The sequence below is a fragment of the Monopterus albus genome, unplaced genomic scaffold (genome assembly GCF_001952655.1).
Source record: "Monopterus albus unplaced genomic scaffold, M_albus_1.0 scaffold17.1, whole genome shotgun sequence".
NCBI classification, from domain to species: Eukaryota; Metazoa; Chordata; class Actinopteri; order Synbranchiformes; family Synbranchidae; genus Monopterus; species Monopterus albus.
This window is the reverse complement of record NW_018127897.1, coordinates 3,293,818-3,307,138: the sequence shown is the minus strand read 5'-3', so window position 1 is coordinate 3,307,138 and position 13,321 is coordinate 3,293,818. Positions and strand designations below refer to the sequence as shown.

General features: G+C 38.2%; 1 protein-coding gene across 7 annotated transcripts in view; it reads left to right on the top strand.

Moving 5' to 3' along the window:
- The window catches only part of adcy7 (adenylate cyclase 7), a 72,746-nt gene that overhangs the window by 49,116 nt on the left and 10,309 nt on the right, over window positions 1-13,321 (top strand). For 6 of the 7 annotated variants that reach the window (XM_020592335.1, XM_020592337.1, XM_020592339.1 and 3 more), the window contains exons 6-13: window positions 1,743-1,903; window positions 5,743-5,854; window positions 6,381-6,508; window positions 6,946-7,104; window positions 7,760-7,892; window positions 9,182-9,370; window positions 10,104-10,147; window positions 12,567-12,626. In XM_020592335.1, the coding sequence (XP_020447991.1) occupies window positions 1,743-1,903; window positions 5,743-5,854; window positions 6,381-6,508; window positions 6,946-7,104; window positions 7,760-7,892; window positions 9,182-9,370; window positions 10,104-10,147; window positions 12,567-12,626 (986 nt within the window). The remainder of the gene's footprint in view (window positions 1-1,742; window positions 1,904-5,742; window positions 5,855-6,380; window positions 6,509-6,945; window positions 7,105-7,759; window positions 7,893-9,181; window positions 9,371-10,103; window positions 10,148-12,566; window positions 12,627-13,321) is intronic. The other variant, XM_020592338.1, reaches the window with a different exon arrangement.

Below are 13,321 nucleotides of genomic sequence, written 5' to 3'. Positions count from 1 at the left end.
TTGCAACCTGGAGAGTATTTTCAGTCCCGTTGACTTAAATAGAAGGATCCATGAATAGTGCAAAACAGGATTCTTCAATAGATATTAGTATATTCATATATTATATACTAATATTGGGGGTGGCTGTGGCTTAGGAGGTAGAGCGGGTCATTTCGGAGAATTAGCGGTTCGATTCCCGGCTTGTCCAATCAACATGTCAAAGTGTCCTTGAGCAAGACACTGAACCCCCTAGTGATATCACCGGTGTGTGCATTTGTGAGTGCAAATGGGTGAATGGCCAAGTAGTGTGAAAGCACTTTGAGTGTGCTGTAAAGCGTAGAAAAGTGCTATTCAACTATAAGACCATTTATATTAGATTCGGAAGACAATCTGTGTTCCATCATGCGAACATCCTTAGGTGCCCTGGCTGAAGCCTAGAACTAAATCCCTTTGAAAATCTGTGTAGCTAATTGAACATAACTGATCACACTCACACTTCTCATCCTGACCTTCTGTATCTTGAGTAAATAAGAAAAACTGACCAAACCCTCCTCACTGTATTTCTTGCAGCTACACTCAATGGCGATTTTATTACATACACCTGTACAGTTCTAAGCAATTCAATATAACACTTCTGCCTTAACATCTGTGCTTATGAAGCTCAAAATGTTTACGTTTTTTGGTGAAATTGTCATAAGTGTATACATTCAATTGTATGTTTATTATTGAGGTCATAGTTAAAGGTGGTGGTGTACTTGACTACATTCAGAGGTGTCTCCCCAGCTACGTACAGTACATGAGAGGGTCAGAATATTAGGAAGTGCATACAGTTGTACAGGTGTACCTAATAAAGTGGCTGGTGAGCTTATATTGGCACACATGCACACACACAAACTAAACTCTTCATATATTAAAATTTGTCATATTTGTTGTATTAGAAAAAGTGTTCTTTTAAAAAGCATTTTGCAGATAAATTTGACAAAGCTTGACTATTGAGATGATCTAACCTGACACCCCTCTGATGGCTTGAAGTGGGATTAATCAGTTCTTGAGAAGTCACGTCTTCATATTCCTTTTTTCATCAAGCTATTGAACTCTGAACACTTCTGGGGACTCTAGCTTCTGTGGCAGACTGACTCCAATATGTTGTATTGTGTTAGATTATTGTGATGCTATACACATACTGGCACAGTCTGCAACATTCTTTCATTCAAGTTTTCCATTATTTGGCTACAGTAGCAGCATGGCGATACCAGTTCATGATTAAACCAGTATGAATCTACTAGTTCACTAATCTACTAATCACATGCTCTGAATGAAGTAGGGACAGTACCAAATTGCTAATAAGGCTACTACAGGTACAGATTGGTGCTAGTACTGTGCGTATACCTACAATAGCGCCATAGAAGAGATGAGAGCAGCTAACATGGCAAATTCTTTTACTATTAGTTGGATTGAATAAAAAGTCTTGTCAGGTGAACAGTTCTCTGACAGGTGCTTGATGATCCAAATTCACAGCTGGATATTAAAGATGTTGATGTATGAGGTGGAAGTCTGAGTGTGTCATCACATCATCAGTTTGTCATTATGCTTGTGTGTGTGTGTGAGAGGAGAGTATGTGTGTTCTGGCTGTTCCTAAGCAGACCTTTTCATTTCAAGGTTTTACCATTCATGAATGCATCAGTTAAAGAAGCCTAATTTCCTAAATTGCAGTTACGTAACTAATTGTGTGTGTTAATATGTGTGTGTGTGCGCGTTTGCAGGAGAACCTGTTGCAGTCTGTGCTGCCAGTCTACATCTCCATGAAGATGAAGCTGACAATCATGGAGCGCTTGCAAGAATGTAAGGACAAAGAAGAACAACAGCGACTAGTCAAAGATAATAACTTCCACAGCCTTTACGTCAAGAGGCACGAGAACGTAAGGTAGAACCCCAAACCACTTTAAAATCCTGAAAAAGCCATAGATCACAGATTTATTGATTGTTGTTATAGTATATAGGGTTGCCTGATTACAAAAGCCTAATGTTACTGATCAAAAAGCCTATCTTAGTGATCCCTTTACAAATTTAAGAATTTTTGTAAAGTATAAATGTAGCTACAGTACAGTATGGAAACATACTGCTTGTCCTGCCTGAGATTTTGAAAGTAACAAGTATCTTTGAGCTAACAGGACACAGGTTCTCAGGCTAAATTAAAGGTTACATATGTGAAAACATGTAAAAATACAGTATATTTGACTTGTAATTTAAAACCACTAATACAGACTTCTGAAAAACCAAAGCTGTCATCTTAAAGAGAAACATTTTTCCAAAAAATGACTTCTTTTTATTCATAAGTTTTACCAATGCATTAAATATAATTTGAAAGGAAAAAAAATCTTTTTGGACAGTTTTTAGCTTAAACATTCATATTTCAAAAGTAAAAATGACTGAGTTATTAAATCAAACTGATTTAATTTTCCATTCTGTCTACTTCATCCCTGTTCCTCATTCCTCGATCTCTCTCCAGCAAACATCTATCTTTGCTTTTTCTCTGCATGTCACTTCATAAAACATCAGTTAAACATAATAAAGTAAAAAGAAAAAGTGCACCTTAAAAGCAGACTTTCCTGACCACTTCTTGTAATGATGGAGGTTAGTATGCCTATTTGTTTACAAAGGACTGTCCCAGTTACAGCTCTTTGTTTTAAGAGGGTTTCATTAATTTAGGAGGCGATGACAGATGTCAGGTCAGCTTAATCTGAACTTTGGCAGATGGCTCACCAGTTCATTATTTCTGATAAATGTAGGTAAGAAACTTTGATTTACCTTAATAAGGGAATTGTGCTATAGGGTTTCTTATGAACTGTAAGAATATATTGTAATCATGCTTATATTTCCCAGAATTATTACATTAATTTGAAAGGTCGATCTTCGGTTCTGCATATTGGCATAAAATATATATATATATAAAAAAACTTGCACCACTGACGGCAGAAAGACAGAAGATGAAATATCCACCTTCTGTTTATCAGAGGAATATTGTCTGATTGAATGTTTAGACACTAGACTTTTGGTCTTTGCTAATCAAGAGGTTATTGTGATGGTGAAGGTTATGTGTGATGCCATGTTAATTTAAGATCACAGCCAGAAGGTGTGGAATGATAGGCTGCATCTCTTCTATCCCTGTAATTATCCTGGCCAGACTAGTCATCACCTGTGTTGTCTGTCTTATGAAGCAGTATTTGGCTGGTTTCAGTCAGGCAGTGGGTCATCTCAGGTGCAGTATGGGTGTCTCTCTACTGGCCAACTGACAGTTGTACTCGGTCCAGGCTGCAACTTTTAACCAGCCATTGCTGGTAATCAGCCATGGCTAGATGTGGTGTGGCTCATTACGGGTTCAGTTCAGCCTTTGTGTAGTGCTCTGTGCATCTCACACAGAGATCTGTGGATATTTTTTATGAGTTTGTTTTGAATATTTATATACAGTACATACTTTTGAAGTTCATAGCTCCATTAGTTTGAGCAAATTATAACATGGGAGTGAATTCTTTTATTAATGACCATGTCAAAGCTTTAATTTAACTGCAACTCATTCATTACACAATTGTTGGCGTGACCTATAGTTCAGTGTGTTGAGCTTGAGTTGAGTGAGTTCAGTGAGGCTTACCGGAAAAACACATTACGTGTGTCTCAGACAGCAGATAGAATTCCATTATATAAAATGAGTCATTCCACACTGAATCAGTGAGACACACATCTCCTGTAGAACCCTCGTGCTTTTTTATGCTTCATGTCTTTTTTTTCCCCTCTGCTGATTAGTGAAGCGTAATCTGCACAGTCAGCTGTTTAAATCCTGTCCTGTTGTTTTCTGTTTCTACTGATATCTGTTATGACTATTCAGGCTGTTTGAGTTTCACTTTCACTTTCTCTGAGGAAAATCAATAAAACTGATCAATCCATAGGCTACATAAAAACACAATTTCTTCCTGATGATCTTAAATGAAAGCTATTTTTGTCCGGTGTTGTTGGTCGGCCTGGAATAGACTCTTTGTCCCACTGCTGTCCTGTTGTCAGATAGAGAGCTGTTCTGATGAAGCACTCAAAACACGCCACTCACGTCTCATTTTTATTGTTTTACCAGTTAGAATGTCAGTTCCCAGTGTGGCCAGTAAAGCTAAGGACAGGAGTCAGGTGATCTGTGTGGGTTGGGCTTTTGACAAACTTCCAGCTGTTCTTCCATGTGTGCATTGGGGTCTTTGAAAGGTCAGAGGAGATATCATAGACCTACTGTAGTTCACTGACCAACAGCGGCTATGATTCAGCATTGAACCAGACAGGCCTTTTAGTCAGTCACTGATCAGGTCTGCTGGTGGTTAACAGGAGGTGAGTCAGGTGCTTTTGGCCTGAAAAACTAAAATCAAATTCCAGGGCTATAATGGGTTATAATGGCTGAAAAAGCTATGCAAAGAAAAGAGGCCTTTTTTCAGTCCAAATTTGGAGCTTTATGGTGTGAGCTTTATGGTCCCTAGTATCACCCAGTCTGTTAATTGTTTAACAGAGCATTCAGGTGGTTGATTTGTAAAGTGGATTGCAAAAAAAACTGCAGCTTTAAACGCAATAGCATTGATGTATTAGAATATCAACCCAGGTGAAACCTACTGTGGACAGATAAGGAATTAATTGGCATCCAAGACTTGTTCGTAAACACTGAATTTGCTTCATTCAACCAACTCCAGCATCAATTTGAGCTTCCTAAATGTTCTCTACAAACCACACACTATGTCAGATATAGAAACTATGATTTCTATAGCGATCATGTTATGGTGTCTGATGTGCACTTGAGTGGCAAGCTGGGCATGTCCGGGGCTGTTTGGTCTGAGAGCATGGCCAGAATACGCTATTGTTCAATCATCATTAGATACCAGCAGATTCAGTTCAGTTTCAAGTCTTTCATTGGTTTCACTACTCCAGACTCTGATTGCATAAGATATTCAACCCCAGTGTGAGAGGAGTAAAATTGCTCTCCGTTCTGTATCATACACATTTTGGTCCTGTCCCACACTGGCAGCGCTGCTGGTTGGACATTGTACAGTCTTTTGGCTGTTCAAAAATTTGCAAACTTAGAGCTCAATCTGTGAAACAAGATTGGAAGTACGGTTATAGATTTGCTTGAATTTATAAAAACATTGAATGCTTAATGTGTGTTTTCAGTAAAGACATTAAAGATTGTAATTGTTTGTGTGTTATTACTGTAAGCACATTGTGTCTGTCAGTTGTGACTTGAGTGAGGATCAGATCACATTTTATGACCAACTAAAGAAGAAAACCAGAGAATTCTAAAGGTTTCATATAGTTTTTTATGCCTCTGTATTACCACTATTCATCAGTTGTCCTTTGTGTTAAAGTGAAGTGTTAAAATTTAAACCTGAAAGTATCATTTTGGTCTCTGTGAGGTAACCTTTGTAGAGAGGAGCTGTATAGCATTAACAAAGCCTGCCTGACTTTTGCAGGTCTCACCCTTGTGGGCATGGACTTAAAAGAGGTTTTAGTTACTGTAGTTTGTCTTGATTCTACAATTAAAGTTATAATAAATCATTAAAATTTTAGTATTTTATTTTGGTGTGCATAAATGTAAAAATAGTTGTTAGTAAAAAAAAAAAACATCAAGGCTAACGACAATCTTATTTGCAAGGTATGTAATATTTTACATGTCAGAGGAGGAATTTACTGTATACGAGCACTTTTGTCTGTGTCTGTCATTGTACTATGTTTCTCATTTAGTATTTTATATGCTGACATTGTTGGCTTCACCCAACTGGCCAGTGACTGTTCTCCCAAGGAGCTAGTCATCATGCTCAATGAATTGTTTGGCAAGTTTGACCAAATTGCAAAGGTGAGTAGTTTATTCTTGTCAGTATTACAGATAACACTGACCTTTAAGCTTTACTTGCAGTTGACAGTTTGTCTGTTTAACACATTGTAGCTGTAATAATGATTACCCCACTGGTGATAGTCTTAGCTGGAGGCATTACATTTTCAGGTTGTTTGTCCATATGTTGGACCCCTTCTCATGAATGCTATATCTCAGGAGAGGGAATGTCTTCAAATTTGGCAAAAACATCCACTTGGACTTGAAGATGAACTGATTAGAATTTGGTGGTCAAAGGTCACAGTGACCTCACATTTGTCCCATTATTGTGTGTGAGGGATCTTAAGACTGCCTTAAGGATATTTCTTCAAATTAAAAATGCAATCAATATATTTAATTAACGCCTTTCAGTCCTCTCTACATATGAGTCTAGACAGACATGTAAATGGAAATCTGACTAGATGATACTACCATGTGGCCTTTAATTCTATTTTTACATATGTTACTATATTTTTCTAGTTTGTCTTTTCTTCTTTCTTGTTGTCTATAGGAAAATGAGTGCATGAGAATCAAAATCCTTGGAGACTGCTACTACTGTGTGTCAGGGCTGCCAGTTTCTTTGCCTAAACATGCCAAGAACTGTGTCAAAATGGGCCTAGACATGTGTGAAGCCATTAAGTGAGTTTTTGTCCCCCTCAGTCACTGAATTATGCAGATATAATATGTTTAAAACTGTGTGGAACCTCTCAGAACATAGTGTGGTATATTCTGTAAACTGTAGAGTGAGTCATTCTCAGTCATACCTTTAGTTTTTGGGAAAACTGCATTTTAAAAGCATTTACAGTAATGATTTGGGTGGCACATGTTGAAAATGACTTGCCATTTTAAAGAATGTATTGCAACATTAAGAATGTCTAAGGAAATCTGACTTGGCTCTTGTAGATGATCTTTTTTAACCAGATGTTTAGAATATTGACATAGACAACAGGGCCCCATGTTTGGAACTGACAGTAGATTATACTGAGACTTTTAACATACCTTGAGGGACTGTAGTCTGCATATAGAAACGACCTTCAACAACAGTGAACTTTAGTGTTACTGTCAAACTCCTTCAGGCAGGTACGGGAAGCCACAGGAGTGGATATCAACATGAGAGTGGGCGTCCATTCAGGCAACGTGCTTTGTGGTGTTATTGGCCTTCGCAAGTGGCAGTTTGATGTGTGGTCACATGATGTCACCCTGGCCAATCACATGGAGTCGGGAGGCCTTCCAGGGTAGGCTCTACTGTATTACTTTTGTATCACAAGTTTTACAGCCCTTTATATATACATTTCTATATTATTTTATCATGTTAACTTACAAAAGTCACAGTTAACGTGAAACTTAAAAACTATACACATCCCTCCTTACTGCATGGTTGATGATAAATATGTTATTTCATAGACTTGCTATTTCTTTACCTTTTAGCAGCAGAAATCTCATTAGCCAGCCATCAGATGCTAATATCTTTACATATAAAGGACAGTATTTAAATACTGTATAGTGAAATATTGCTACAGTTGCAACGGTAAACCCCAAATCTTGAAAATACTACATGATAATAAATTTTTCATGTATCCATGTTACAAGCTTTTTAAATTTTGCTTGTATTTATATTGTTTTCCTTTTTCACTACCATGCACAGGCTGATATAGACAGTTCAACTATGATAAAATTAACAGCATAAAACAAGTAAAATCATTGTTCCAGTAAATAATTTTGCATGTGTCAAGTCGTAATGATTTTGTAGCTTTGCAACTTTGTTCTATGCTGCGATCAAATAGACTGAATAAGTGAATAATTCCAATCACCACTGAGTGTTAGAAATACTGTATCTATGCCATGCCAAGTATTTCATTGGTTCTCCTGCTCTTTTCCTCACTGGGTCAGACGTGTCCACATCACAGAGGCAACTCTGAAGCACCTGAACAAGGCTTATGAAGTGGAAGAGGGCAATGGCCACCTCAGGGACCTCTACCTAAAAGAACTCAATGTCCGGACCTACCTAGTCATTGATCCACGAGTGAGTCCTCTGTCCATCCTCTATAAAAATGCAAACTGTGATGGAAGGAGTGTGAAATATGTAGAATTTGTAAACACTTGCTTATAACCAGTAATTGGAGACATGATGTTGTGAAGAGAAAAATAATCATGTAAATAATTGTAATCATTGTACTGTAGTTTGTGTTTTCTCCTTTTTTGAACTGATGTTATTTTCTAAAACTCAACTCTCATTACGTTAATAATTTAACAAAGCTCATTTTTATTTCATAATTAACACTAACATGTAAGTCACATTATTTCAAATTTTGCTTTAAGTTGCTGTTTAGCATTCTTCTCTTTAGTCTTAAACATTTATGGTAATTTAATAAAACCCAGAAATACCCCCCCTCCCCCCAAAACAGGTCTGGCCCAAAATGTAGATTTGGAGAATTGTTATACCCCTACAGTATTAATTCTAATGTTTGACAAAAGTACCATCATAATGTAAATGTGGGGCCTTTCTGTTTGTATGTTCTGTGCCTGAGTGGCTTCTCTCCGGGTACTCGGTTTCCTCCCGCAGTCCAAAGACATACATCTTATGTTGATTGGCGACTCCAAGTGTGTGTTTGTTTGTCTATATGTCAGCGTGGTAATAGACTGGCGACCTGTCCAGGGTGTACCCCACCTACCAATGTCATCTGGGATTAGCTCTGGCACCCCTGTGACCCTATTCAGGAATAAACGATATAGATAATGGATGGATGGATAGCTCTGTAGTGGTTGCTTTGAGTTAAACTGTGAATAATACAGGCCTAGTCCTTTTTCTTATACATTTTTGGGTTCAAGACAGATCTGTCAGTGTAAGCCATTTGTATTACTGCAAAAATAGATTCTCTGGTATTTTGTTGAGGTTGTTGTTTTTTTATTTTTTTTTTTTGCCAGAAGATTTTTCATTATTCTGCCCATGAATGTTCTCCAGTCTTCAACAGATTTAGTATATTCAGATGAGCCCAAACAACAGTTGCCTAATTGATGTCAACTGTCATAATTCCTTTGAGTATTGAACAATTGCATCTATGCAATCACTTTTCAAAACCTCTACCAAAAATTTATGCAGATCCAAGTTAAAAACTTCTTAGCATTTTCATTTATTAATGGATCTAGAGGCTTACACAACCTTAGTTGAGCTGTTCTATCCCTGAGTGCCCCTTAGTGACTTTTATAATATAGGAACATAGTCTAATGTATGTGCTGTTGAGTTTTAACTGAATGCTTATGGTGATAATGTACACCATGTAATGTACTGTACAACTTTGTGTGTGTCATAAGTCTAAGGATCCATCACTGAAGAGCCGTAGTGCACCTAAACCTCGTGTGAATGATGGTCTGAAGATGCGGGCATCTGTACGTATGACTCGTTACCTGGAATCTTGGGGCGCTGTCAAACCTTTTGCCCACCTCCAGAGCCGAGAGGGCTACACCGCCGACAGCTTTGTCAATGGCAAACCCGGCTGTAAGGTGAGCAAATAATGAAATCTTTATTAGTTGTTATCCAGACAACATATGACACAGCTAATTAATCTGGACTAATTTTATGTGACATAATCAGACAAATAACTGATATGTTTAACTACAGGTAGTGGGCCACTAAACAAGGGTCACTTTTAACTGATATGCAAATGCTGCTGTACTGTGCCTCTACATATAATGAAAAAAGTTTGAGAAAGTTTATCACCGTTTACAAGCAAACATTAAAAGAAACTTTCAAGTTGTTTTAATTGATGATCTGATTTAGAATGCATCCATGTTTCTCATTACATATGTGACATAGACTGACCTGCCACTTTAATACTCACACATGTACAATTGTATGCACTTAAGTGCAACAGTTCTGTCTTAACATCTGTGTTTATGAAGCTCAAAATGTTTCACTTTTTGGTGAAATTGTCATAAATGTATAAAATCAATTGTATGGTTATTATATTGAGGTCATAGTTAAAGGTGGTGTTGTACTGGGCTACATTATATTCAGAGGTGTTCCTAATATTCTGACCCTCTCATTTATGTAGCTGGGGAGAATAAAAAATATAGAAGACTTACAGTGCAAGTCTATTTTGATGTGATCATTTTACATACATCTTCCACTACTGCTGTAGATGGCAATGACACTATGAGCTTAGATGGCTGTGGCCTTTACCACAGAGGTTACCATGCATTCTGGATAGGTGAATGTTGTCCCTGCTTTTTCCAGGACATTCCACTGCGATCAGCACCCAGCATCAACATAACTGAGAGGTAAGACAAGTTTATGCTGCTACAGTAGCTACACATTGAATTTACATGTTAAAACCCCATTTGGTGAATATTCATATTTTTAAGGTATATTCAGTTGTAACATAGTGAATGTGAAACCCAACGTGTGCTCACACACATATACCCTAGATGTGAATGGGGTGTATTTTGTGGGAGCTTAGAAATACTGGTGGAATTATGTCACTACTTGGCAGTAATCAAGAGTTTAAGAGTTTTCTGTTGATTGATAACTTGTTACACAAAAGATTTTTCTTTTGGCTTGCATTATCTTATATGCACATTTTAAATGTGAATTATAGAGTTGATGGTCTTATCTAGGGTGATTTACAGAAGAGATACAGGCACCTTTGGTGTGTTGTACTTTCACATACCCCAGTAGATGCTGCTACTTTAATGTGATCAAATCAAATTTTATTTGTATAGCACATTTACAGCAGCGGCTGTGACTCAGGAGGTGGAGTGGATCATCTCCCAACTGGAAGATTAGCAGTCCGATTCACATGTCCAGTCCACATGTTGAAGTGTCCTTGAGCAAGACACAGAACCCCCAATTACTCCTGGTGATGTGAACGTGTGAGTGCTTGGGAATGCGAATGAGTGAATGGCCAAATAGTGTGAAAGTGCTGTGAGTGTGCTGCAATGCATAGAAAAGTGCTATACAAGTATAAGACCATCTACAACAGGGCTGCCCAATACGTTGATCGTGATCGACCGGTCGATAGATCTCGTGTCAATATAATCAGCTTAGTTAATGCTTTCAAATGAAAAATGCAACATTTTGGGGAACTTCCAAAAGCTCAGCAAGGAAGCAGCTACTGCTCCAAGACCGCCATAAAAAAGGCAGACTATGGTTTGCAGCTGCACCTGATGAAACAAAAACTGAACCATTTGGCCATAATGACCATCGTTATATCTGGAAGAAAAAGGGGGGAGGCTTCCAAGCTGAAGAACACCATCCCAACCGTGAAGCACAGTGGTGGCAGCATCATGTTGTGGAGGGGCTTTGCTGCAGGAGGGACTGGGGCACTTCACCAAATAGATAGCATAATGAGGAAGGAAGATTATGTTGATATACTGAAGCAATATCTCAAGACATCAGCCAGACGTTTAAAACTTGGTCTCAAATTGGTCTTCCAAATGGACAGTGACCCTGAGCAGACTTCCAAAGTTGTAGCAAAAAAGCTTATGGACAACAAAGTCAAGGTTTTGGAGCCATCACAAAGCCTTGACCTCAATCCAATCGAAAATATGTGGGGAGGACTGAAAATGCGTGTGTGAACAAGGCGGCCTCCAAACTTGACTCAGTTCCACCAGTTCTGTCAGGAAGATGATTTTGGAAGGCATCCCGAAATGTTTGACCCAAGTTAACTAATTTAAAGGCAACGCTAACAAATACTAACCGAGTGTATGTAAACTTCTGACCCACTGGGAATGTGATAAAAGAAATAAAAGCTGAAATATTTTTAATTTATCTTTAATAAATCTTTTTCTCTACTATTATTCTGACACCCCACATTCTTAACATAAACATTTAATGCTTTAAAATTAATCCTGTAATGAACTGGAATCCAGTGCAAGGACAAAAGAAAAGGCATAATATGCTCATGTTTAGGCTTGCCTGTTAATGAGTTATTTCTAAGCAATTAAAAACATAACCATTCCAGAGAAGGTGAACTTTTAAAATCAAACATTATTTGACAATGACACAGTTTCTGTTCCCAAAGCAAAAGGAGTGTTTGAGTGTGAATCTGAAAATAAAGCATTCCCAGACAGAGCATCATCACTGAGAGTCTGCTTCGTACAGCTGTGGCTGCACTGGTCTTTCCTGCAGAGTGGAGACGGTGCTGAGCTGAGCCCCTCCATTAGCTTCAAATAATGCATATACAAATTTATTATAGCTTATAATCTTTAATTCTATTTGCCCATCAGGCACAGGCAGTAAATGTATGGACAAATATTTAAAATGTAGCTACTGATTATCTGGCAGGACTCACCTACACAAACAGTGTGGGCTGGAGTAATGTGATTAGAGATAAGTGCGTCTAAAAGCACAAGCATTCCACCCTGGGAGAATGGAGGTTTGTTTTATCTTGGAAATTGCTAATTTCATTCATGTATTCACAGTTGACTGTAGCAGAGGCGGCAACTGGTGAATGTGTATGAGGCTGAAGTGACAGCAAAATGAGATGCACACACAAGGTTGTTGACATTACAGAGCATAATATTTTTTATTTCCATGGCTAAAACTAACAGTTGTGAGTATGCTGATCCTGTTCACAAGCTTGGCGCTGTTATTAGATGGATTTTCACCTTTATGTGTTCATGGGCCCTGCATTTTTTAATTCTTCACTGTTCTGACATGATGAATTTGTGTTTGTGTCTTACTGTTGGGCCCTGGCAGCTTCGATGAGTCTCTAGAGGAGCCATTCTCCTTGCCCACACCTCCGTTCAGCAGCTCTAAGTGAGTGGAGCCTTCGTGGCCCTGCAAGGTCCTTTTTCCCCCAGTGCAGTATTTCTCAACCTTTGGCTAATAACCCACCCCCAAAGAAACAAAAATGTTTTTATTTTTGTTCAGTGCCACTTGTTCAAAGTGTGAATACAGAAGATAGTGAGCTTCCCCAATCTGTAAATAAATGTTTTAAGTTTCCACCATTTTAAAAAAAATTGCATATTACTACCTAGCATTCATTATGCCTCTTGCAGTTTCCCAAAAAGAGTTACCAATATAATGTTGAAGTGATTAATTTTATGTGGGGGTAGAGGTGAAATGATTCATTAATCAGAGTAATTAAAAGAGCTAACACATTACAATAAACCATTATTTGACTCCCCAACACCCCAAAAAATGTTCTGTGGTGTCCGATCCCCCAGGATGAGAACTACTGCCTTAGTGGAGAGCCTTGGTGTCCCAACACTAACCTGAACAGTGGTGCAATACTGATCTTTTCTTCACTGCTACTTCTTTGTAACAGGGCAACGTGTGATCTCAAAAGCCACCAGAAACTCAGTAACCTAGTTAGTGAACTGACACCCTCCTATTAACACTGATCACTGAGCGGTGCTTGTGTGTGTCTGGGTCTGTGCATCTGTGAGAGTGTTTCCTTCCTGATAAAGTATCCAAGCAGAAATGCGGCAGAAACACTCCAGCTGAATCCC